The following is a 25,839-nucleotide window of genomic DNA, read 5'->3' on the forward strand; positions in this document are numbered from 1 at the left end:
TCACTTAAAAGAGAAAGTGCATCAAACGTGCCTAAGTGCTGTTAGGCTTCCAATCTATAATCAATTCAAAGTAAGAAGAATCTCTTGATGTCAAGAAGCACCTTGTTTACAGAAGGCTTTTGGCAAAATTAGTGCAGTGTAACACTTGGCTTCACAGAAAAGAATCCCAAAATGCAGCTCATCAATGGCACCTAGCAAGAAGCCCCTCTCTGGCGACCTCCAAATTATTTTCTGAAAACACTTTACAAATATTCCATCAATCTTCACTCTCAGCATCAGGTAAGGGGATGTCACTTTAAATACAGAGCTAATGCACAGCAATGTGGTGTTTAGGACAGGATGTGACGCACCGATTCCTACGGCGCGCGGAGAAGCTTGGTGGAACAAGAGCGTAATTTGTAATGACTACAGCAGCCAAAAGGAAACGTTCCTGCCTGGCACCTGCAGGAGATCATCTTACACTCTGAATCATGAGAGTGTGTGATTGCTGCAGAATATTTTAGTGGCCAGGAAATAATCCACCCACGTTTTTTTATTCAACCGCTTGCACCAGTGTGTTACCAATACCCAGCTGGTTGAGAACAGTGCTTGTACACTTTGTTAACGTTTTTCCCCTTTGCTTCCTATGTGCTGGGACAGGATTAAAAGAAAAATGTTCCCTTTTCATTAAATCACTCATAATTTGGAGGTTAGTCAAGAACCTGATAATTATTTTCGCATTGAAGAGAATCAATCTTAGGTTTTACAGTCATGCAACGAATCATCATTATTCTTGTCATGTCTTTTTGGCCATGCTACACCAAACACTTCCAGACAACCTGTCCTTAGATGGAGAGGATCTCTTTTCACACTGTTAATAATCGGGGGGAGCCACTTATTGAAAATACTTCAGAATTTGCTGCTGTACTTACAAGACACTCTCTGTAAAATCCACACAAGAAATCCTCAGAGGTAGACATCCACATTAGGATTTCAAGGATGTCATCTTAGAAGCTATCATGTGATTGTATTGACTGCATTGTAGTGACTCCAAAAGTAATCTGTTGCACTGTCACTTTAAAGAAATATATTCAGGCTGATTCACAACGTTTAAATGGTGATTTGCAGGGTGAGAAATGTATCAAGCACTTGGTATTCTCATCATGTCAAAGACACCTAGTTGTTCAGCTCCTTCTGATAATTTACCACAGCCAGTCTGAGCCAAGCATTCATTTTGCAGACTGCAGAAGAGTTGCACCTACTTTAAAACAAGCGTGAAGAGGGGAAAGATTAGGTCCTTTACTCTAGTGGTGTAATGCACTCACTGAATCCATGTAGCCCACCTCTTTTTAAGAATAAATTATTATTTTTAATGCTTTCAGTATCCAGACCTCCGTTGGCTGTCCTGAGCACTGACAAGGGACTTGCCCACTCTAAATTCTTTCACTTCAAATTGTCTCATGCTTTTACCAACTGTGACAGCTCAAAGACAGAAATGATTCCTTCCTGTCTACCCGGAACAGTGGGAAAAAAAAAAAAATCAAATCTTTAACTTTCATATACCAAAATGAGGAGAGCTTAACTTTAATTTGGGTTATCAGCAAACAGTGTGATTGCCTTTGGGAAAATAATGTTAATTTATCATTTTCATCTCTGGAAATTCTGTTCATAATATCATTAATAGGGCAGGTGTCCTTCTGTTTCCAAGGGAAATGATGTCATTTCTATCCAATAGGTTGACTGATACCCCCCATAATATAAAACTGAGCCTTTAATCAGCAAAAGACAAGCTTCCTGAAGGTGGGCAGCTCCTTCAACTCCCATCAAATTAACTTATGCTCATGCATTCAAACAAGTAGGGTGGAGAAGCCAAGATAAAATAAGAGCCACAAGAACAAAAAACGACTACTCCCAAAAGACAATGGCTACATGTTGACTGAAACCACAGAGAGAAAAAAAAAATTAAAGAATAATTTGCTCCATAGAAAACTGTAAGTGCTCTAATCATAGCCAGGGTCACTGTGATGTCTAATGAACCACCAGCGAAGTGTCAGTCCTGGCACTGAAAGCAAGTATGGGGCAACTTAGGCTTACACAGCTCTGAGCCTCATCCTGCTCACTTGGTTGCATCTATGGTCTGCATCTCCAGCAACAGCTACGTTTCCATGCAGCGGGGCAGAAAGCACCCCACTCCTCTGAATACCTGAGTTAACTCTAAAGAGCAGAACAAGGAACACCCACCTACTGTTCCACTGTTTTTCCTCCCAGACTCAGCAAGCCTCATCATCCCTCCTTTTGTCACACACCAGATGAAGGGGCAACTGATGCTTGAAAAAAAGGACTGAAGAGGAGTATAGGGGTACTATAATACTATATATACTATATATACTATATTACTATTACTAATATATAATGAGGGGTACCTAATTATAGTACTAGGGTACTATAATCAGGAGAATACCCTCCTAAACATGAATAAAGAATCTCTAAGGTAAGAAGGGGTGCTGCTATTTGCCTATTATACAGGCTGGGGGCTGCACACAAGGCTCAATGCACCTTCTACATTCACTGATAACTGAGGATTGCCAATTCCTCGTGGAACTGACCGAGTCCTCAATTTCTCAGCATCTGATACAGTATGCTAAGGTCACATTGCAGTGCGACACAGATCCAATGACACAGAACGTCTAGACTAAAGAAAATTGACAACCTCCACCGTTTTTAAATGTATACCAGATGAAGCGAAACATCAAAGGAGCCCCTTCTAATGGGCTTTTTGGCATGTGGTCCTTTGTTCTTAGCAAGTCAGCACCAGCTGCTGTGTCCATAATGCCAAGTCAGTAATGTCCCTGGCCAGATTCTCGGCTGATGTAAATCAGCGTAGCTCCTCTGAAGGCAGCTTCTTCTATTGGTTGACATCAGCCAAAAATCCGACTCGCCGTGTTTAGCAGGTGTGTGCCAAAGTCAAATCTGCTGTGCCATATTTCACATTTCTCCTGTCCTTACCGTCACTACTGCTGAGCATATTCTCAGGCTGAAGAATTAATTAGCATCATCTGTGTAGCTCCTCAAGTTTCTGTACAATAAATTCCACGCTGTACGAACAGCTTTCATCTAACTGTAATCTTGTTTTATATATATAATACATGCATACTTACTAATCTCATATTCTAGGCTATTGTATGTTAACTTGCCTATAAACAGGTCAGGTGAGAACACTAGGTAGGCTGAATTCATTCATTACAGCATTTCAATTAATATTGAATAATTGAAAGTAAATACTTCTAATAGTCTTTAGTTTTAAGACTGCTTACGTTAGCCCATTCTGATTACTGTGAGTGAATATTAGTTTAATGGTGACCTCCAAAATATTTTCCCAATATTCAAATGTCTCAAATACCAGAGGATTTCAAAGCATTTTTCAAACTAAAATATTATTTTGCAGGCAGTATCACATTGAAATCCTACAGTACCCACTGTTCTGATTTTACTCCAATAAAAGTATATATGTACATGCACACAGACGTGGACACAGTACGAAAAGTTTAGAGAAGCTCTTGAATCTAATTAAAATTTAGTTACTTCCTCCTTGGCATATATGCTGCTGGCTTCAGTAATAGTTAATAAAACTCCTACTTAAGAAGGAAAGACAACTTTATAACCATCTGGGCCCTTCAACAATGCAAAATGCCAGATCCCATCTCAGTTTACCCATCCATTGTCTCGTATTGCTTTAATTAAGTAAATTATGCTTTCATGTCACCTCTTGGTCAGTTTGGTGAAAAAATACAAACAACTACAGTACAATACAATAGCAGCTCTCACTTTTGTCTCGTTCACTGATTTAAATGCATTTTCTCCATCTTGAGTGCTATCTGTCACCACTACTCCACTTCCGAATTCAGCAGGAGAACAGATGCTGGTAGTGCAGCCCTTGTGAGACCCCTCCGTGCCCAGCACTTAGTGCTGCTGTCATAACACCCCATTGCATCACATTCACCTCCAAACAGTGACTCGTGAGCACATCATAATCCTCATTTCCCTACTTTGGGGTAACTCCCATACGTTATGAGTGCTGTATTCTCCATGTTTTTGACATTTCAACATAGGGTGTGACAGCCAGCGCAGCACCTATCGACTCTACTGGATTTAAATTGATCTCCACCACAGCTATTCTTTCTTAATAACTCTGCACAGCAGCTTTGGGAATGCCAACAGAAGAAAAACTCAGGTGCAGACATTATAAGAGTTGAAGTGCTAGAAGAAATCATTTCAGTTTTAACAAAGCCGAGGTTTGTAAAGGTGCTTAGGCATCAAGACGTTTGATCTAAGCTTAAACAGATAAATTTGGATGTTGGATTTTATAATCTTATATAGTAAAACGATGATTTTATCTAATCAAGAGGTCGAAGTGTATTTAAATGTGTTCCTTTTCCTTCTCTTTGCCCCCTTTTAATAATTCAGCCTAGCGTCAAGTAGGTAATATACTGTAAAAGATGAATAGGAAAGTAGATACTCACGTGGAGCACGTCCTTCATGAAGGATGGGTAAGAAATTAAGATTAAAAACGTTCACGTCTTTCACAGAAACAAGACTAATCTTTTCATTTTTAACTTACCTTGTATTTATGAGACATCAACTGCAGACAGTAAAGGAAATTGCCACAATGACCTAAAAGCAGCATTAGCAAGTTCTGACAGCTTGTTAAAAGCTGTGACCGAAGGCTGGGAGATCCACATGGACTGCCTGTGACATGGACCTCACAGAGCCTGGCCAAGGCTCAGCTGTATCCCTCTGAGGTGGCTCTCGTGGCTGTTAGTGGGGACACTTCACATTAGTTTTACACGTTCATTAAGCCGCCCAAAAGATTTAGATCTTGACCCCTCGCTAAAAGCGAATGCAATCACATCTTATAACTGCATGTCTTCCCACATCTGAAGACTGACTTCACACAAAATATGGATTTTCCAGCACTTGCAGTCCAATTTCTTGCCAGAAGCAAAGTATCCAAAGCAACGGAGCCAGTAGAAGATACAATCCATAGTGGTGAAATCACAAGGCCATAATCAGTCCTTGGGATGACTTAGCATGAGACATGGCTTTGAATGTTAACTGAGACCAGGACTTTTGGATTGCTAAGTATAACTACCATCCATGAGCAAAGCCCAAGATTTACATTTCTTAATATGCCTAAAATATCCTTTTCATATGTGGCAAACTGTGGAAACATATACCTCTGGAGATTATCTGGCTCAATCTCCTACTGAAAGTATGGCCTTGGATTAGGTTATCCACAGCCATGTAAAGCCAAGTCCAGAATGCTTGGATTAGAACATGAAATGGTATGAGTAATACCATAGGAGTCACCGTTGCTTTAGTGAAGTCACATAAAAAATTAAGAAAAGGCACTCCAAAGAGGCCACGGCTCAACTGGCCCATAGGAAAGAGCAAAGCTGGCCCTGTAAAACAGAAATGTGGGTACCCATCCCTCCACAGGTACTGGCAAGACAGCCTATATATTCTTAAAACTACATTTACAGACTTCACATAGAAAAGTTTAGCTTTCACTGTAACTGTTCCATTCTTTGGCCATGGTGATATTATTAATACTTTTATTTCTGCTGGCAGGAATCTGTTGCCTACAGCTGCAAACTAATATAAACTCAAACTTTCTGGGTCACCAGAAATGTGACAAAGAGCTCTCTGCAGTTCCTTCATCCACAAGATAATGACATTAAAGTATTAACATGGTGTCAGAAGTTGTTTGTTGCCTCTTCTTTTCCAGTTTTCCTTCTTCTTAAGCATTTCATTTCACAGATATTTAATTGCATAAACTTACAATAGACCTTAATACAAAAAATATGAGCTAGTAAATATTGGAGGAAAAATGTATAGAAAGAGTTGGGAATCCATAGTGGTATAAAGGACTTTGCTGATGGGGTACTTACTTCACTGTAGTCATAAAGCATCATCATGCAATACAGGTCTTGCAGTTTTAAGCTGAATATGCAGAAGTTCCCCAACACAGAACAGGAAGGCAAGGGCCCCATTATAGCTTTTGTTTCTCTCAATACTTAAAACTAGTTCAGGAAAAAAAAAGCCAACAAACAAGCAAACGTGACAGGCTGTAGGACTGTACCACATTTGCATTAGAATGGAACACTGGATCCAACAGACTCCTCCTGTCCCTCACTTTGTAAATTTTGGAATTATGGCAAACTTTGTTTTTCATTTTCTCCCAGGTTAAAGTCATAGCAATTGCCTTTCATTTTAATGAGCAGTGTGGATGCCTCATGAATTTAACTGGGTTTCTTATGATATGTCACGTTTAATGGCTGACAGCTATGCAAGAGCTTATTACTTTTGGGATCCTGGTGATTTTTAGCACTATACTGGCTTCTTATGACATTTCACACAGGAAAGTTGGAGTAAGCAGATAAACACCTTCTTATACATTACAAGAGGTCTGATCAAGAGAAATCTATATCTTTACATTCTACATTATTGCTTATACAAATGGTGGAAGCAGTTGAAAAGGTAACACTTCCCATGTTTATTAACACCTTTATTCTTGTGCATACAAATGGTGGAAGCTGCTTTTAAAAAAGCAGTATTTCTCAGCCAGTTACCTCGCTTACTTCCTTTTCCCAGCAGAAGTAGGGAACCATGAGCAATCTCCTGTTTCACTTTCTAATCACTTCTAGTAAAAGTCATCCTTTCATGGCCACCACTGCATTGCCAAGCCCACGAGAAATCTCAATCCTATTCTAACCCTTGTTTTTTTGTGATGTAACACAGAGTCCTCAGATGGCATTGAATTAAGCTATGAAAAATCTCAGGAAGGGATTGTTATTTTAAACTAGGCTACTATACAATGAAGTTTCTCTGTGGAAGACCCCGGCCCTGCTGATAGTTTTCTTAGTGGTAAAGCAGGACTGAGTAAAGCAGTGCCTTCTCACCATTTGTGCCTTGACAGCTGCAAGAGCAGCGAGTGCAGAAATAACAGCAAGGTGCAGAGGGATGGAGCAGAATATGTTTTGCACCTTGCTCTTACCCATCAGAGTGCATGCACTTCCTCATCTTTATTTTTTTTCCCAATTATAAACTGGGAAGATGAAGGTACAAGCTTAGGAAAGAGCTTATGTCATATACGTGCCCTTAAATCAAAAAGGAACGTATAAGTACAAGGTAATTGCAATTAAACATAGCCCAAGTTCACAGGATATAAGGGAGGTAAGTTCTAACCTTAGCACATTTGGTAATAGCCAGCCTCTCACTGACATTCTTCCCATCCACGCTGCCTTCCTGGTGAGTCAATAAACTCAGCTGTGGTTATTCAACTGCACTGTAACATAGCTGCTGCAGTCCAGTGCAGTGGAAGCTACACCATTGTGGGCACAGAGCAATCCCCACGGCCACTTTCCCTGAGAGCAATGCTGTGAAGAAAATACTGAGTTTGCAAAACGCTTGGAGATATTTGGAACAAATGTGCTAAAGCTTTGCAAAACATTCACTTTGCTTATAGAGGCCAAGGTTATTTACTGTGGCCTTTCTAAGTAATAAATCTGATCATTTTCAGTTATAAGGAGCACAAAACCAAGCTCAGTGCAGCCATCTCATTCTTAATCTCACATCATGAAATTCAGCCCTTCTGCAAAGAAAGAATTATTTTTGGGGCTAAACACTTGCATGTTGCTGAGAGAAAAATAAATAAGTTATGCTTACAAAAGGGTAAAACAGAGGTTGTGAACACAGGCAAAGTTTTCCCTGTCACCTGGTGAGCAGCATGCATCACTAGCATGACAGATATATTCACAGTAGTCCTGGAATTGTGAATGCCTGTGTTGTGTTCTGACTAAGCATGCCTTTGCAGAAGCAGAGATGACTGTTATCTGCTCACGTAAAATCATTGTGGTGGGTCTATTCCAGCCTGAATTGCTGCTCCACCAGACTGAGGCTTATGGAAATGACTTACCTGCCTCGCCACTTGAATTAGAAAGATGGAGAGAAAATGCAGTGCGATAGCTGCCAGACTGCTTATCATCATCTTGCTTTGTTGTTGTTGTGCTGTTAGGTCCTTTGGGTACATGCCCAGATGCTGGAAGTTCAGAGACACAGACTCTTGTCAAAGGGCATTTAGTAACCAAATAGCCTTCATTTGTTGCCTGTTTATTAATTACATTACGTTCTGTTAAATGTGCACTCCTGTTTGGTCTGCGTGGAGTCTTGTTTTCTCTCAGGAGCTTTATCTGAAGCATCTTCTCTATTGACTCTCCATTACCTATACCATCTACTCCATCTGCTGTTAATCTAGACGAACTACAATTTATATTGAAGGACAACGCTGATCTATAAATTTTTTGGCATTTAATTCGAGGTCGGTCAAGGCACACGTTGAGTGACTTGTCTATGTAATAGATGGTATTTGGACACTGCTGAGAAACCCGAAGGCGGACAGATGAGGTGAATGAAGGTGGTACTTTCTCTCTCCCATCGCTGCTTTGAAGACACACACCATTCTCCCCGTTCCTGAGGCTGAAAAACCTCTCACACAGCTCTCTACTTAATTTTGAGCAACAAGCAGAAACCTGTGATGGAGTGACTTTGGGGTTTGCTTGGTCAGGTGAAAGTCGGTGGTGGAGGGCAGCAGGGATCTCACTCAAGGTGGGGGTCACAGCGTGGGGCTCTGGCACAGCCCCGGGTCTCCAGGTTGGATCATTGGATCCTGCAGTGACACGCCGGGCTGTAATAGTTATGGAGGCGAAACCCTTCTGCTTTTGACACTGTTTTCCATCTGCGATGGGACAGCCTGATGGAGAGGTGGTATCATCTAAGGATGACTGGATTTCTAATCGGCTGGCAAGTACAGCAAACGTGCTGTTAATGTTTACTGAACCATCGTTAGCCAAAGATTGCTTTATGTGGCAAGTGCTGGGCTGGGGGGTCACAGCCTGCATCAGCAAAGCACACCGATTTTCTTTCAATTTATTCTCATCAATCATCTGTGAAATGACTATTGGTGAAATCAATTTTCTATTTGTTGATGACAGAGATTCCTGAAAATGAAAAGATTCAAATTATCAACATATTCTATCATAACATATGTAACTATTTTTCATCTATCACACAAGACAGACAAGATCTCTTGTTAAATTTCTATTTATACTCTTCCCTCCCTCCCCCCCTATCTTAAAGCACACATTCTTAAAGTCAGCTCTGAATTGCCAGAGAGGCTCCAGTAAATATTTTACCCAGTGTAAAAATATATTTGAATTAAAAATGTGCATCCTATACTAGTAATTGCAGTATTTAACCCATTGCTGCAATTGGGATTTGGGGCTGCTATGTTTTTTAAAAGTTGACACACTGAAGGCAATTTTGAAGTCTGCTCTTTCATTATGGCCTGCTAGGGTTTTAAATGCATTCAAGTGAGTTACAGATCATTAGCCTGAAGGTTCACGTGTGCATCATGTGCTGTAGAGAACACGTGGGCATCTGTCATTGTTGCTTTATGACCTGAGTGGTAAAAAAGCATGAAAAAACTTCCCCATGTTCCCTCTGACTAAGGTGATATTATTTCCTACAAGTGCTACAAGCACAATTTTAATTCATCAGTTCCTTCTTGCTCATCAAATGCAAAACCACATTGTCCAAGTTGAACTGACTGTGGCCCACATTCACATTTCTGAGCATGGCAGTAAACATCTTGACAGATCATATGCTGCTTCATCTGATGGGATAAAAGTAGTGCTTTTATGTTAAAGCTGTTTAACAGGGAGTAAACCCGAATTTAAAATCTCCAGCTATTATCATCCACAAAGCTCGTCACATGGGTGATATGCAATAAGGCATCTCTCTGCTGCTCTAAATTGGCTGATTAGATTGCTTCTGCCCCGGGTTCCTAGATTTTGCAATCCTAACAGATAAAAAGCCCACTGAATTGTCATGCAAAATCTGAGGATTTGCTCTGTAATGAAAGTTCATTCAATTTAATTTAGAGTTTAGGTCCCATTTGCTAGCCTGTACTGTTCCTGCTTATTGTGCATTCATCTCAGTCAGCTCTGGGCATCCGTATCATCTGCTAATCAATGCCAGTGCTTAACCAGTATTTCACCCTGCTCTGAAGCCTAAGGGAAAAACCATAGCCGAGCTCCCATCCCCTGTGCATGGAAACAACACAGAATAACGGCTCCTTTTGTAGCTCTTGGGAAGGCTGTTTTGGGAACCCAAATAAGTAGAGTTGGATCAAGAGTTTATTAACGAGGTGAAATGTCAGGTAAATTTTATCTACTCTTTAAACCAGCTGCCTGTGGTTTTGACAATTCAATAATTTCACAGCCCCAGGGAAAGCATTTTCTTCCTTCTTTGTAAAAATATTTGCCTTACGTTTTCTGCACTGCATTTACTTCTACCTGTAGGTTTGAGACCTTCGCATGACTTCTAAAACTCTCGACTTCCCTAAGATTTTTATGAGCCCTGAAGAAGGTTCCTTGATACACTTCATTCTGTGGAGGCATCACTTGCTGTAGCAGCTGATATGACATTTATTTATTCTGTTAAGGGCTGTACAGATGGAAACTTCATGCAAGAGTCCCAAAACATGTCAAAACTTATCTCTATTAGCTTCAGATACAAATTTTAGGTAATTCACTTCTTTTGCTGCTTGAGTAAACATACTCTTCCCTCCTCCCAACCTTTGGCAGGGAAGTGAATCTTGAAGGTTTGATCAACTGATTCTATGTTCTTGGGGAGTTTTCAAGCCTCGCTGCATCTTGTGGAAAAAGCATGCACTTACACCAAGTAATTGTGGTGAACAGAAAACCTCAGGCATTATCCTGAGAGCATCTGAGACAGCGTACTGGTAATTGGGATACCACTTGATTTAAACCCCTGGGAGGTTTTTAATTACCTTTTTTCCCAACAAAACATGGGTTTTTTCCTCAACAACAGCACGCTGACTCACAACCTCTTTAGCCATCATTTCATTTGGCTTTTTGACTATGTAAGCTGAGCACAGGGAAACAAAATCAAGTCTAAACACACTGCTCAGCATCCAGCATCTGTTTTTAAAATCTAAACGCCTTCTGCTGACTCTTATCTACTTATTATTTATTCATCCTACCTCTGCAAAGCTTGGTTTTCTCTCCACAGCACTCTCCAGCTGTTGGCCTGTGCATGTCTTGTTACTGCCCCACTGCTTCCATGCTGCTCCTAGGAAACAAACACAGGGAAACGTTATCACTGGCGAGCTGGAGGAGATGGATGATCAAGTTTGGCTTTAAGCAGAGTGCAAGCAGGAGGGAGAGTGCCCTGGTAAGTGATCTGCCTGCCCTGGGAGCTGGATATAGGAAGGATCACGTTTCCCCCATTCTCAGGAGAGGAGTTTGGGCACTGCCAGGATGCTTTGCAGAGACACGTTTGGGAACAGCTGCACAACCTGTCTAGGTCTGAGCACAGCTTGAATCTCTCAGCCACCGGTTCACCTGTATGCAAGGTGTGTGTGTGGAATGTAGGGGAGATGGGAATTGACTTCAACAAACTTCCCTTCTGCCTGATCTGCAGAACGTGAGAGCACAAACAAACATGTTAATGGACTGGATGCTATAAGACTCCTCTATTCTGGACTAAGTTGTCTTAACATTTAAAGAACTGCAGTAATTTTGAAAAATACTCACAAATACCATTATGCCATTTCCAGTTCAGGGATGCTATCCTATCTATGATATCAGTCTCTGAGCTTGTGATCAGTACTGCTTTTTACCCTTTTTACAAGAACTAATTACCGTGTAACACAGAGTCTGGGACACTGCAATGGTGCATTCCATTGGCTGTGAGTTGTTAATCTAGAAATTACATTACTTCCCATATGGTAATAAACATCTGAGGTTAATTTCCAAAAATTCTCTATTTGAACTGAAATTTTCTGACATTACTGGCTGTTTCTTCAAATCAAGACACACCACCATAAGATTTTTTCCTTCTTCCACTTAGGCTGCCTGCTATAGAAGTTGATGGCTTTATAATGAGCAGAAAATCAGTTTGTGTGTAGTAATACAATAGCAAAGAAATGTAAATAAGCTCCCCTTTAAAAACAATTGTCCATTATTGTGCACAGGCTACACGCATGACTCTGGGGACAGTTAAAGAGTAGAAACAAAAGAGGGGTAACGTGTCAGGTCTGTCCTACGTTAACAGATGTCCTTGAGTCTCACCACGGGACAGCAATCACAGAACAGGTTGATTGATGATCTTTCTCTTTTACTAAAGGAGTACTTCACTGATACAGCTCCAAAACACCAATGCACCAATGCCACTGTATATACATGTAGCTGGTAGGGAAAAAAAAGGAGGTTTGCCCTTCTCCTTGAGCCACAGAAAGTCCTGAGGAAAAAACATCTGGACTCATTGGCCACAGAAAGGGGAAAAAAGAATCCAGAAAGTAGCTGGAGCAGAGGGCTCACTGCACTTTTATTTATTTTTACAAAGAAATAACACAGTTTAAATGGATGAAAATGCAGTGAACGAGATCACAGTAACTGCTGGCAAAACACATGAGTGAGATACCATCAGAGCTTGCTCCTCATGGTTGAGATGCATGGTGAAAAGGAGGTGCTGCAGCAGAGATGGTTACTGCTAGGTGGGCTCTATGGAAAGAGAATAGCTAGTATATCAGCACCTTGGTGAATACATGAGGATGCATTCACAATGTCAACCTTTAAACAACTAAATAGGAAGTAACTTGCAGAGAAGGATGAGGAAGAAATTGTTGGATTGAGCTAAGGCAAGACATCAAGGAATCTAGAGGTTTCAGAAACAAAGCAGATGTAATTAAAGCAAAAACTTTGCTATCAACTTTTTTCCTCAAATACTTTATGGTAAGAAAACCACAGTTGTCTGAAATAGAGCTGTGAAGCTACAAGAGGAGAACATCAACTTGCAAATGTCAGCTAGTGTGCAAAGAACTCAAAAAGGCTGGCTGGAGATAAATCAGAACCAGAAAGCCATGTTTTGCCAGATGGTCTTTCATGAAGTTCGTTCAAATGTATTTTCAGCACAAGAGAAGTTACTGAATTCTACAGGGTCCAACAAGAACAAGTCATCAAAGTCCACACAGTTTATTATGTATAATCTGTAAATTATTCTTACAGTAACCTCCTGTGATATCTGTAGGTAAGACCTTCCAATTTCACAGAGACATTTTGAAATATATTAGTTAATTCTTGTTTAACTTTAAAAAAGTAGATGCTTCTGGAGATGTGAAGGAAATATATATTTTCTTTGCTAAATCATCCAAAGGGGAGTTTCACGTTGCCTTCTGTACCCTATGCTGTGCAATAACATTCTTATATTACTACAGATATTCTATTCCTTCAAAATTCCCAGATTTTTGGTGAGTCACTCGATCTGATTGCTGAAAGAGACTAAATAAATTGTAGTGGTTGCAAAAGGTCCAGTCATTTTCCCAATATTAAGTATAATCTTAGAAGCTTTACATTTGTTAACTAACATCATCAAACAAAAAAAGATCTCTTACAAAAGAGCTTGAATCTATGTTTGTAGTGACAATTCCTTGGGTAGCACAAGGGTTTAGCTGAGATGTGTCCCAAGCAGAATGTTCATGGAAATTCTCGTTGCTGACAAAACATACTGCACTGTAACTCTTGTTGCACAAAGAATGCTAAGTTCAGTCTTTCCTTGATGCAAAAGCAAAAAGAAACAGCATTTCAAATACTTTCCATCTCTGTGGGGAGCATGAGAAACTTATTTCTGAGCTGAAATCCTGAGGATTTGCTTAACCTCCCCTTCCCACTGCGACCCACCTCTCCATCTTACAAACGAGAGATGTGATTAGGAACGAAGGAGCAAACACTGGCATATAAACTTTGTCCTATTGCACCCTCGCTGCTTTCAGTCCCCTGCCCCCAGTACTCTTTGTTGAACCTAATGATATGCTCCTTGGCAAGGCATCTGGACATCCGGCTACAGACCAGGGTTTTCCTAATTACAGAGTGCAGCTGGAACCAATTCTCCCAGTCTCGAGTGCCTGGATGTCTGCCTCAGGCCAACTGGCAGCCAGCTCAGATAATGATTCAGAAAATATGTACTCAGAGCTCAGCTTGCAGATAAATTGCAAAGGTGAGGGTGCTGGTGAAAAATAGTGCACTGTGATTATTTAGCACGCACAGGGCATTCTGGTCTGCAGCCAAAAAAGATTTTGCACAAAGTTCAAGACATACATGAAAACAAGCAACAGATAATACCATTTTGCCACTGTTTCAGGTCCTTGCTGGAAATCCTGCAGGCTGCTGTGGTGGGGTGGCCTTTGGTGACAGCCAGAGTGACACCACAAAGGGCTGGAATCACTTTAGAGCGCTGGTCGTGGCCTCCTTTCTGGTTTTTGTCATGAAAGTTTGCTTATTTTATTCATTTACTATTCATATGCTGACAAATTTCAAACTCATGTCAGCACTTCTGATCTCTTCTGCTCTGCTCAAAGACCCATGCTGATCACGTCTGAGGTCCCGTCTGTGCCACCAGCATCACCTCAAAATGAACTCCTTGAACTTCCCTCAAAATGCCATAAAACAACTCTGCAGAACATACACAGTGGTACAAGAAGGGGAGAACTGAAAAATGATTGTTTTTCTAGATCTTTTTCACGTCATCTAAAAGACCTCCAAGGAGTCTTGGGTTTCCTCCCAGGTCCAGTAGTCACCCAGAGACTCAGATTTCCCCCTTAGGACTGGGAGCTAAAGGACATTGATGGCTTGACTGTAGGACCAAGCATAAGAGCAATCACTCAGTTAATACAACACCTTCAGCATTACTTAAAACATTTTTAAGCCCATTTTATTTTTTCTGGTACATATTATTCCTACATTAAGTTATCTTCAGATAAACCATATTGTGAAAACCAACTTGGAGGCATTCATTTATACTTCACTCTGTTTAAAACACTGTATTTATTTGAATTTTTCTATGGCTTATTTAATTCAAAATACCTGAGGAAGCCACGAGGAAAACAAAGTCATCATTAAAGATTCACTGCTCTCCCTCTCCATAAGGGCTGGAAGAGATCATTATTCACTTCCTGAAATCTGAAGTGAGTCATCCAGAAGACATTATAGAAATGCCTAAGATGAAAGCCAAGTCAGAATAAACAGCAGAACCAAATCTGCTTCTCCTGGTCTTCTTCATGTGTCATAAAGAAACAATATCATAAAATGGCAAAGAGATGTCAACTCTAAAATAAATCTCCAACAACCAAGCTACAGCTCACAGGCACAGCACTAAAAGTAGAGATGGATAAGTGTTGAAAATCCCTCATTGTACTTATGTCCCTGCTGATATTAAATTGATTTCTAGGGGATCTACTGGAAAATGTTGAGCTTGCTTTTAAGTGGAGAGCATGATGTGTCTCCAGAAGGTGCTGGCATGGGCACAGTCACGCCATCCTTTAGGGACATTATTCCAAGACTTCAGAAGTGATGCTAAGACTTAGGAGGAGGCGGGGTGTTGTGTTGTTGATGGTCTGAGGGCCGCATCCCCAGTGAAGATGGGGCACAGGCATGGATGGGAAGGAAGGCGACCTCATGGCCACACGTGGATTTTACTTCCTTCACGTATTCTCATAAAAATACACCTGATTTTCATCTCCTCAGGATTTGACATTCAGCTACCTTCATGTAAGAACAGACAGCAATTTTTTCCTAAGTGAAGATACTTAAGGAGCACGTGTTGCCACCCTGAAAGCTCAAACAAAGCCAGAAACCACGCTGTACTCACCCATCAAGAGAGAATGGCAGAGGGAGAGTACATCAGTCCCGTTACAGTATTTTTGCTGCACTCTTCTTACAAGTACCAGGCACCTACTTACAATGGGGGTCAAAATGCAATAGAGATTTAAAGGGAGAGAAAGGAGCTGCCAGCTCTTTTCTTGAAATCTTTCTCGCAGTGAAAAAAGCCAAAGCCAATACAAACAAGTACACTGCCACAAAAGAAAGCGTTTCAATACAGCTGTACAAAGATAACAGTATTTTAAGGTAGCTGTGCTGGGAAGGTTTTCAAATCAGACTAAGCAATACTGCCTGAAATCATTTTGGTTTGAACAGGACTCATTATGTAAACAAAATAGAGAAATATTTTTTTAAGATGTCAGGATGGATTGTCTTCTATTAGAAGTAGCATCATGAGATTTGTTAACTGAATTATCTTTCCCTGCTTGCACACCTTGAAGCTGTAGCTGACTGCCTGCAGAGATGATTACAGGATCCACCACGGAACGGACAAATGAGTTCTGGTCTGCTATCAAAAAGCCAGAAGTCGTAAATCTCTCATTATCCATGCCATTAGAAGCAAGGTGCTCATCAGGGGGCTAGAAAGAGCACAGGAATTATATCTTGACACCTATGCATAAGAGAAAAATATCTTGTTTTCATTATACACTGCTATTACTCTTTTATCTTCACCTAATAAAGCGAGGAATCTCCCCCAGCATATCCATCACACAAACACACACACAGAGCTAACAAAGCAGGTTCTTTACTTTTCTCATTTCTTTTGGCCTTGGCTCCACCAAGATTTTTGTTTACTTTGTATATATTTGTTGGTTGTGGGGTTTTTTTTGGGGGGGGGGGGGCGGCAGGGAGCGGCAGTTTTAATTTTCAGTAGTACAGGGATAAAAGCATTTCTAGGTTTCTCTTGGCAGCACAAACTTACACTAACAAATCTCAGTTCCCGGAAGCAGCAACTAACTCACCAGACCTGCTGAAGCCCAGCTGTGTGGGCATAACTCAGGCCAAAGACTCAAATGGGAGCACACACGAAGATTTAAACTGACGTAGATACCATTTCTTCAGCCTAAATAACACGGTCTGGCATCGGAGCTCCCTACTGGAGCCCTTCAGAGATCTTTATAAAATATAGTAGGAATAGAATGGGGAAGCTCAAAGAGAAGTTATTAGAGGAGGGATATCTGAGGCACAGAGAATTGGATTGGATGATGATGAAGGATAATATCACATAATAGCGAAATCATACTCTTCCATTATTTTTCTTCAGTACTTTCATTGCAGAAATGGAAGAAGTGTCATAAACGTCACAGATATTCATTCCTATGGGAGCATAAGGAAGAACCTGGGATACGGGGTGAGTCACTGAGCTCCCCAGTGCTGGGTAAGTAAGAAGCAAAGTCCTAAAAGCTCCATGGCTTCCCACTCTGATGACTGGCAGACAGGTCTCTCTTCACACTGCTAAAAGAAAAGCAATGCTGACCATTTGTTTCACTGGGATTCTGAGAAGTGGATACTTTATATAATTCAGACAAGTTTTCCTGAGAGGATTACACAAAGCAAAACAACCAACCAGCAAACTCTCTTAGGAGATGAGGACACTCTACGAGAAACCCTTTCAAGTCCGATTCCAGTACAAGATGCTCCATCCCCAAAATGGAGCAAGAGGCATGAGAAAGCACTAGCAACATGTAAGAGTGATGACAACTTCGGTTTGTTGTCAAAACCGTGGTTTGATTGCTTCCCCCCACCCAAAAAAAGAGTCTTCCCACAGAATCTGTTGTACCATTATTTGACATAAGTCGATATAAGACGTAAGTAATAGAAACATTTCATGCAGAAAGAGGTACTAGAAGGGACCCTCTACCATTCTCAAAGTTCCTTCCCCAGTGTTTTATCAAGGCATCTACATTTTAGTGACCATGTCCATTCGTGAAGGCACAAGAATGTTTAAAGATAGCCAAAAAATTCTTCAGTGACTGTAAACATAACAAATACTATGCATAAGCAAACAAAGGAAAAGCAATATTGTAGCCAAGAAGTGTATTTACGAGCAGTTATTCTAGCATTACTATGTGTATTCATGTAGAGGTCATAACATACACAAAATGTTATGGCATAAATGAGTTTTCTAAATAAAAATTCCACTGGTGTTACTCAGAACTGGTAGCAATTATAAACCCTGTGCATTTGCCTAAAGCTGCTTATGCATAATAGGAGCTAGAAGTAATTCAATATTTCTTACATCTCACCTGCTTTTCTGAGAGCATAACTTTAAGATAAGAAACCGTAAAGTTGACAAGAGAAAACCTGTGCACTATCTGCTATGCATGCATTTTGTGACTTTATATATATCCTTGCTGCGGGGATTTTGCTTTATTGATTTTCTTTCCTGTTAATACTCTTAATACAGTAGTGATAGATGCTGTTGGTACAGACGCTTTTGTCAAGATATCAAGATAATTGATTCCAATACACATCTATATTAGTCCAACTCTGTTTCCAAAACAAAAACAAAACAACAAAAAAAGACAGGATGTTTGCATGAGCCAAATTTGACACTAAAAGGTTTGTACAATGGAACTCAACTCAGTGCAGCACCAGTCATGCCAGATTTAATACAGACATTTCATGTTACTTTTGTATAATAGAAGCATTCAGTTTTGTATAATACTTGAGATATTATTTCTTTCTAGAAAGTCATTCACACTAACTGATGTGATTGCAGGCATCAGAAACTGCTTGATTATATTGGATGCAGTAGGCTAGAACCAGAAGAAAAATTCAGTGCTCACAGGGTAAAAAAAACCCACAATAGCTAGGATTTAAATAAGTGCAAAGCCTAAAAAATTAGATTTCCAAGGCTCTAGCTCAGTGATGAAGCAAATAGTTTTATTTTACATAATTTAAGAGTACACAGCTCCCACTGTTTTCAGTCGCCATTGACTTGCCTCAACTCTAAATCTAACCACGCTTCACACAACTGAACGTGGTAATTATTCTACCACATAAAACTTTCCAGTTGGTGAGGTAATACCTACATTTACCTTTTGAGGGGACAGTAAAACAAATCTTTGTTTATAGGGCATTTTTACCATGCAGCCATGCTTTGTTCGATCATACACATCACCCTTTTTGAGTTCCTTTGCAGTAGGTTTAGAAACACAGATCATTCTAGAGATTGTAGAAACGTATTTGGAAGAGAAAACAGGGCATTGCTAGGCTCAACAGAACTGATAATTGGCAATTGCTTTTTATAAAAGAAAGTCTTTCCGTTAAAAAAATGGACGGTGCAGAATTGAACCTTAACTTCTAGTGTTTCCTAAGTACCAGTTGGCAAGTAATGATATTAAGAGTTTTCAGGCTCTCTTTTGGTGGCAGACATCACCTGAATGGGATCCACCAGCACCCACAGCCCCAGCAGCCCAGCCAGACCCAGTAGTTTTCCCCAGTAGAAATAACCTGCTGCCTAGCAACAACCCAAAACTCCTGGTTGTTTGTACATGCCTTTTTTTTTTTTGTGCACAACTAAAAGCTTTTCCACCAAATTATTCTGTTCAGCAACATCAGATCTGCAACAGATGGGTAAGAAAATGCATTTTGCTTTATTTGCAGCAATTTCCCTGCTCTGTGGTGTTACATTCACAACACGCACATGAACTCCCCAACACCTTTTGATGCAAAACCAATCTGGGAAATATTTCAAAAGGTGAGTAGTTATATTCACAGTAGTTGTCTCCCAGGAGCTACTCCTGTGAATAAAGTCATTCACATACCTACATCCATAAATACATATCTGGATAGCAAGGCACAATTATGCTTGCATGAAATTTGTCCCTATGTTTTAGAAGGCTTGTCTTTTATCCTAATTAATTACTACCAGGGAATCAATTGAAAATAACAGAAAAATATAAATAAAGCTGACAAAACAAAACATTTTTCTACTGTACTCTCTACTTGGATCCAGTTTTAAGTTGAACAAACTTGATTTATGTTCAGTCCATCCATCTGTCCAACCTCAGACTTTGGACCACATGGGCTGCTTCAACCAGTGTGACAGGAGGGTCAATAGCTTATCTCACTGTAGAAGTAAGTAAATAAATAGATGAAATGATTTTGTAGAAACAAGAGGCCACCCCAGAGAGCAGCTCATTGGTTCTCTTCTCTTTGACTCACAACTGACTGACACTTTCCTACTGGCCACTGAGTTCACCCACAGTGCCAGAGGGACCACAGATCGTGTCCAGGAGCAACAAGGAAGCAATGGGGAGAGATGAAGTGGGATATGGAGATGTAGGGAGGAGAGAGCAGCACCAGTACTGACTCATGGCCTTCATCAGCTCTGTTCCTCAGAAAACCACTTCTTTCTTGGTAGCCTGTATTTTCAATTTCATCTTTTTGTTTCCATTCTCTTAAAAAAAAATAATACAGAAAGCTCATGCTAAGACTATGGAATCTGAGAGGACTTTCAAAACCATAAAGTGAAATGCTGAAGACTGACCTGATGATACTGCAGCTGTTTGACCTCAGTACTGCTGCACCTCAGACATAATAATGTACAACGTCTGCCCTGTTTAAAGTCACAGAGCACACCATAACTGGAGTAGCTGTCTTCCTAAATTCACCTACTATGATAGACACAGCATTGGAAACCTACATTTTACTGCAGAGAATACCTGGAACAATGTGATCTGAAGCAATAACTGAACAGCTTAGGCCAGGATAACAAAACGTTGAAGTAACCATCTACCAAGGGCAGAATTAAATTGTTATGGATGATTACCATCACCACTTTGTTTGTCCTGCAGTTGCTCTGTTCAGCAACAATCTCTGATCTGCAGCCAGTGCATAAGCCATTACAAAATTCAGCAGCACTCTGCATCCATCCCAGCTCCTCAGCCAAATCCTGGCCCCTCTCAATTGCAGTCTTTCTGCCGGGTGCTCTGGGATGAGAATTGATCCCAAGAGTCTCTTCACACTCAGCAGTTAGAGAAGACAGACTGTGCTGAATACGCTTTCAAAAACCTCTTGGTCACCACTATCATTCTCTCCAACATTAGCTACCATTAAACTCTCCCACAAGAAGCTGCAGAATGAGCTACAGGACATTAAAGAGCATTTTCAAGCTTAGCAAAAGAGATGCTAAGAGCTCCCACGCAGGATACACCCTTTGCTCAGTGCAATGTTTGGTTTGGTTGGCTCTTGTGTACCAGGTGTTGCCCTACCTCAGGCCAAGAGCAAGCACCTCTGTGCAGTGGGGGAGATTCATCCTCAGGCAGAGAGCCATTACAAGTCCATACACCCTGGCAAGTGAGAGATTGGGTGGAATTTTCTACTGGGAAGACTGGAAATTTGGGTCAGACATAAGACTCCACATAAGATTCTATCCATACTGCTGTGGTCATCACATCATTCGTATTTCAGGGCTTCCATGCTTTGTTTTGTGCTAGTTCCTTGTGGAACCATCACACCACGCAGCATGACTCTCCATCCTTGCCTGCTCTAACCCTAAGTGAAAGCACTACAGAAAAAAAAACCACCATCTTTGGAACATTCTGTATTTTCCTGTAGTAAGTTGCAACTATTAACATGCCCTTCTAGTGAAGGACTTGCACATACACTGTGCCCATGGGTTACTCACTGCCAGTCACGTTGACTCAGTTAATGTGTGTACCTTCTACCTGGTATCTGAATCCTTTAGAAAATACAACTCTCAGCCCTCTCTGCCCTTTGTCCAGACACTACAAAACCACTGCAGGTAGATGTGAGAGTGAAGCACTTCACTTTTAACCAGACCATACTATACCCCTTTCTAGAAATAAAAGATTTCACTTCTCCAAGAAGCATGCGCCCTGTTTCCCTTTCTGACAGCACAACAACATAATCTTTACTTCTTAATGTTGGGGGTTGACAGGTTAGGGTGGATGTCCTTATTGGATTATTTGATGTTACTTCTACTGCTTTCCATTGTTTTATAGGGCAGGGAGTGGCTTAAGCTATTATTCAGCTGCTTGCATTAGAGGTTTTTTCATTTCTAATCCAAAAAGTCATCTTGATTTGACTTTTCAGTCCAAAGGAAAAACAGAGAACAGTTTACCCTTTGCTAGGGCACACATGAATTTGTGCTGAGAGCACACTGACAGCAGCCCTGCAATGAGGACACGAGCAGGGTTGCAAACTAGCACCATTTGTTTTAAGCCACAGACATCTATTCTCCTGTTGGAGCTTAAAGATGCTGTGGTTTGTTCACCATGATACATTCATGTAATTTGGTTAGTGAGAATGATAAACAGATGTGTATACATAGGTATTGATTCTAAGGAGTGCTGCATTATTTAGGAGAACTGGGAATAAAAGCCCCATTTTTACAACTGAAGTATTTACAAAGTACTTACAAAGTATTACTGAAATCCTACCAATTGGATCCAACATTAGATCAGCACAAGATTCATGATCTGCTTTAATTGCTCAAAACACTAAGTTCAAATACAAGAAAGAAAAAGCAAACTCAGGACATTGCACATATATCAAGCAATTGCACACTGCTTGATATATTCTGTTAATTGCAACCCTAGAGCACATACCAACACTACACATGAATGCACTGCAAAGGTACCTGGAGCAGCAGACAACAGCACGCTCAAATTCATGCTCATTTGGGTTAAACATCTCAGCACTCTTAAGTCAAATCACAGGCTTCCAGGATATTGAACTTCTTTTAAAGAAAAAAAAATTAAGACATGCTTAAAAATGAATAAATGCACTGTTGGGATGATTCGTGGGGTGACAGTGATCTATCATGAAAATGAACAAAAATATCAGCGGGTGATTTTATATTATCTGAAATAAAAGGGCAAAGATGTTGCTCATACTCTAGACCGAAAGGATTATTTTGGAAGGTCAGTCTAGTATCTGTCACAGTGATTTAGTACTATCTTATTACTCTAAATGTATTGTCGCATTAGTTACAGCGACATTGGTATTAACACATTGGCCATAATATTAATGCTGATAGGTATATAAATACAGAATTATCTACTTCATTCAGCATTTAAGGAAGGTTTATCAATCCACATTTACATGGCGGGGTTTTGCATTTCAATCTTCCTTTACTAAGATAAGTCCCCAAACTGAGCAGCGACGCCTCCATACCTTGGTTAGCAGTCAGTGCCTCTGGAGCTGGCAGCCCATGGGTAACACCAAGTTCTGCAAGGCTCACTCCCCTTCAGATTGCACTGTCCGTTGTTTTAAAAAGTAATTTCTAAATCAATAAGGCGTTATTGACTTCCCTGAAACCAACTGAGACAGAAGCCCAGTATTTCCAAAGTCCAATCTTCCAAGGCCCCTGCTTTCCTAACGCAGCTTCTGGTTTGCCGTCACTGGAAGACACCAAACCCAAATTATCATCGTTTTATGCTGTTGCTCTGCAGAGCCAAGCCCAAAAGCAGCTCGATGGGCTGGGGCAGAAGTGACAGAGAAGCAGGGCAGGAATCCCACATGTGCAAAGTGAAGTCATAATGGAGCGGGTCACTTAAATAAGGAGTTTCCAATACCTTCGCCTACAGCAAGTTCTGATAACAGGCACTGCTTTCTGTGATGACATAAACAGCTTTATGTTACTGACCTCTATCACACACAGCCATGAAATCCAAGTACAATTGTAGCTATTTGGTGCTTTTTAGATATTCATTTCTCTTTCCCGGTGCTTAAGAGGGCTGACTGAAGGCAGCTTATACTAGATTAGGCTTCCGACACCTTCATGCGTTATAGACTTCAAAATACAGGTTTTTCCTTCCAGAAGGTGAAAGTGTTGAGTCATTTCTTTTAAAGACCCGATGGAGGTTATTGCTCATAAAAAGGAAAGGCAGCAGTCGGAGGCTGGGCTGAGCACAGCCATGCGGCTGCCCCATAGAGCAGAGCCTAGGCCTGTGCCTGCAGCCAGGCACTAACGGTTATCCCAGATAATAATGTAGATTAGCAAGGGCTCATCGGATGGAGCTGTGTGCCAGCAATAATTACGGCTCAAAATGCAAGAGCCTGGTAGGAAGGGATTGTCATTTGTGAAGTCGGTCCATTTTATGGAGACATAACCCGCATATTACAGTGGAGGATAATTTGGCAGTTAACAGTTCCAGTGGCTCAGAGACATAAAATACAGTCCCATCAATGTGTAAGATTAGAAATAATTAGCCCCTATATGGTAAAGTCATCAGTTAGAAACTAGACTCCATCTGGGGACATTTTGTAACGATGCCCCAGGGACAAGTAAGACGGGACCTTTGACTTGCATGATTTGGAAGGGACTGAGACCTAATTAAATCTGCAAAGATGCAGTAACTGCAGTAAAAGGGTTTTTAAATATGAAATGTATTCCCTTTCTCTAAACAAATGAGGTATATTACATGCTGGAATAGCAAGAGAATTAATCAAAAGACAGTGAGTAAACAGCTACTGTGCGGCTGCCAAGTAGAAGATGGTACGAAACTACGCAGTACCACAGAATATTTAATACAGACATAAAAAGAACCATTAAGTGTTCTTCAAAGGAAAAGGCTTTATTTAATTGTGGCCAACACCAAAAAGTTCAAAATAGTAGGTTTCTTAAAACCTGCTTCTCCAAATGCAGAAATTATAATAAAAGCTGATTGCCTTAGATAAAGCTAATTCTCTTCCAGAAAAGACACAGAATGTGCTTTTTCTTTAAAGTCACTCATTACAAAAACCAGACTCTAAGCATTTCAAAGAGGGATACATTGAACTGTTTTATTTTTGCCTCTGAGTTCCCAAAAGTGCTTCTGATTGTCATTTTCATGAAGAGACTTAGCCCTTTGTACTGGAGAAACCAAAAACCTGAAGTTAAATTTTGAGCAATGATCTATCTTCTCCCCCCCCCCCCCCAAAAAAAAAAGTCACCACCTGATATTAACATTTTTCTATGATAACTGAATACTCTGCATTTTTTCAATGCAAAGCTGGATCATTAAAGCCTGGAAGCTAAATGGAAAAGTATTCTAAGGACAAGCTAAAAGCAGAGCAGCGGAGACATACTGATTTCAAAGAGGAAACAGTAACCAAGATGACACATGAAAATTTACACACTTCATCATGCTGCTTAAAGGAGACTAATTAGAACTGCATCAAACACACACATAGACAAATGAATGCTGAAATGAGAAAAATACTGAAGAATGTGGAACATGGTAATGTTTTTCCTCTCTCCCCCACCCACACCCCAAGTCAATTCAGTGTTTTAATCCATCACAAAATGCCTGTAAAATTATGTGTTATTTGGGATTACCTGTAGAAACATGAATTTGGTAATCCTTATTTCAGCCAGATTTGGTGAAAGGATATCAAACCAAGACTCGAGCTATGAATTAATTATCCCATACAACACATCCACAGTCAACTGCACAACTAAAAACCATGTAATCAGTATGATGAGCAAGCCTATTCTCTTGAAAGCCCCATACAAACAAGCTGCCAATGATAAAGTCACCACAGGATGACACTGGGGATGCACACAGCTATTGTAACTTAAATGCTGCCATGCCTATCTTCTGTGAAAATGAATCAGTCATCAAACATTTAGATACAGCGTTTTCTTTTAACTACAATGCGTGCATACAAAGTGATTTCTCCCATGCACAACAGTTTCTAAACTATTTAGCCTCATACACTTGTCATTTCCATGAGCACCCATCTGTACATACTGCAGTTGTACCAGCACCAATACGACAGAATTTCATAGAATCGCAGAATGGCCTGGGTTGAAAAGGACCTTAAATATCACCCAGTTCCAGTTCCAACCCCCTCCTATGTGCAGGTCACCAACCAGCAGACCAGGCTGCCCAGAGCCACATCCAGCCTGGCCTTGAATGCCTGCAGGGATGGGGCATCCACAGCCTCCTTGGGCAACCTGTTCCAGTGCCTCACCACCCTCTGTGTGAATTCCAGTGGGTTTTACAAGAAAAGAAAATACAAAATACACTTACTCTGTTTTCCAGTAGAAGAGCTTGCTGGCTAGTCAATCACCATTAGAAAAATCAACAACAATCTAAATGCTCAA

General features: G+C 40.6%; 1 protein-coding gene across 4 annotated transcripts in view; it reads right to left on the reverse strand.

Annotated features, from left to right (window-relative positions):
• Positions 1-25,839, reverse strand: part of C8H10orf90 (chromosome 8 C10orf90 homolog) — a 62,501-nt gene that overhangs the window by 20,604 nt on the left and 16,058 nt on the right. For 2 of the 4 annotated variants that reach the window (XM_090145649.1, XM_090145650.1), the window contains exons 2-3: positions 11,102-11,190; positions 7,955-9,035 (exon numbers count right to left, since the gene is read on the reverse strand). In XM_090145649.1, coding sequence (XP_090001775.1) covers positions 7,955-9,035; positions 11,102-11,190 — 1,170 coding nt within the window. Of the gene's footprint in view, positions 1-7,954; positions 9,036-11,101; positions 11,191-22,386; positions 22,486-22,922; positions 23,261-25,839 lie in introns of those variants that run through there. The other 2 variants (XM_031597313.2, XM_031597315.2) reach the window with 2 other exon arrangements.

Source organism: Phasianus colchicus, chromosome 8 (genome assembly GCF_987193195.1).
Source record: "Phasianus colchicus chromosome 8, bPhaCol1.hap1.1, whole genome shotgun sequence".
Classification (NCBI taxonomy): Eukaryota; Metazoa; Chordata; class Aves; order Galliformes; family Phasianidae; genus Phasianus; species Phasianus colchicus.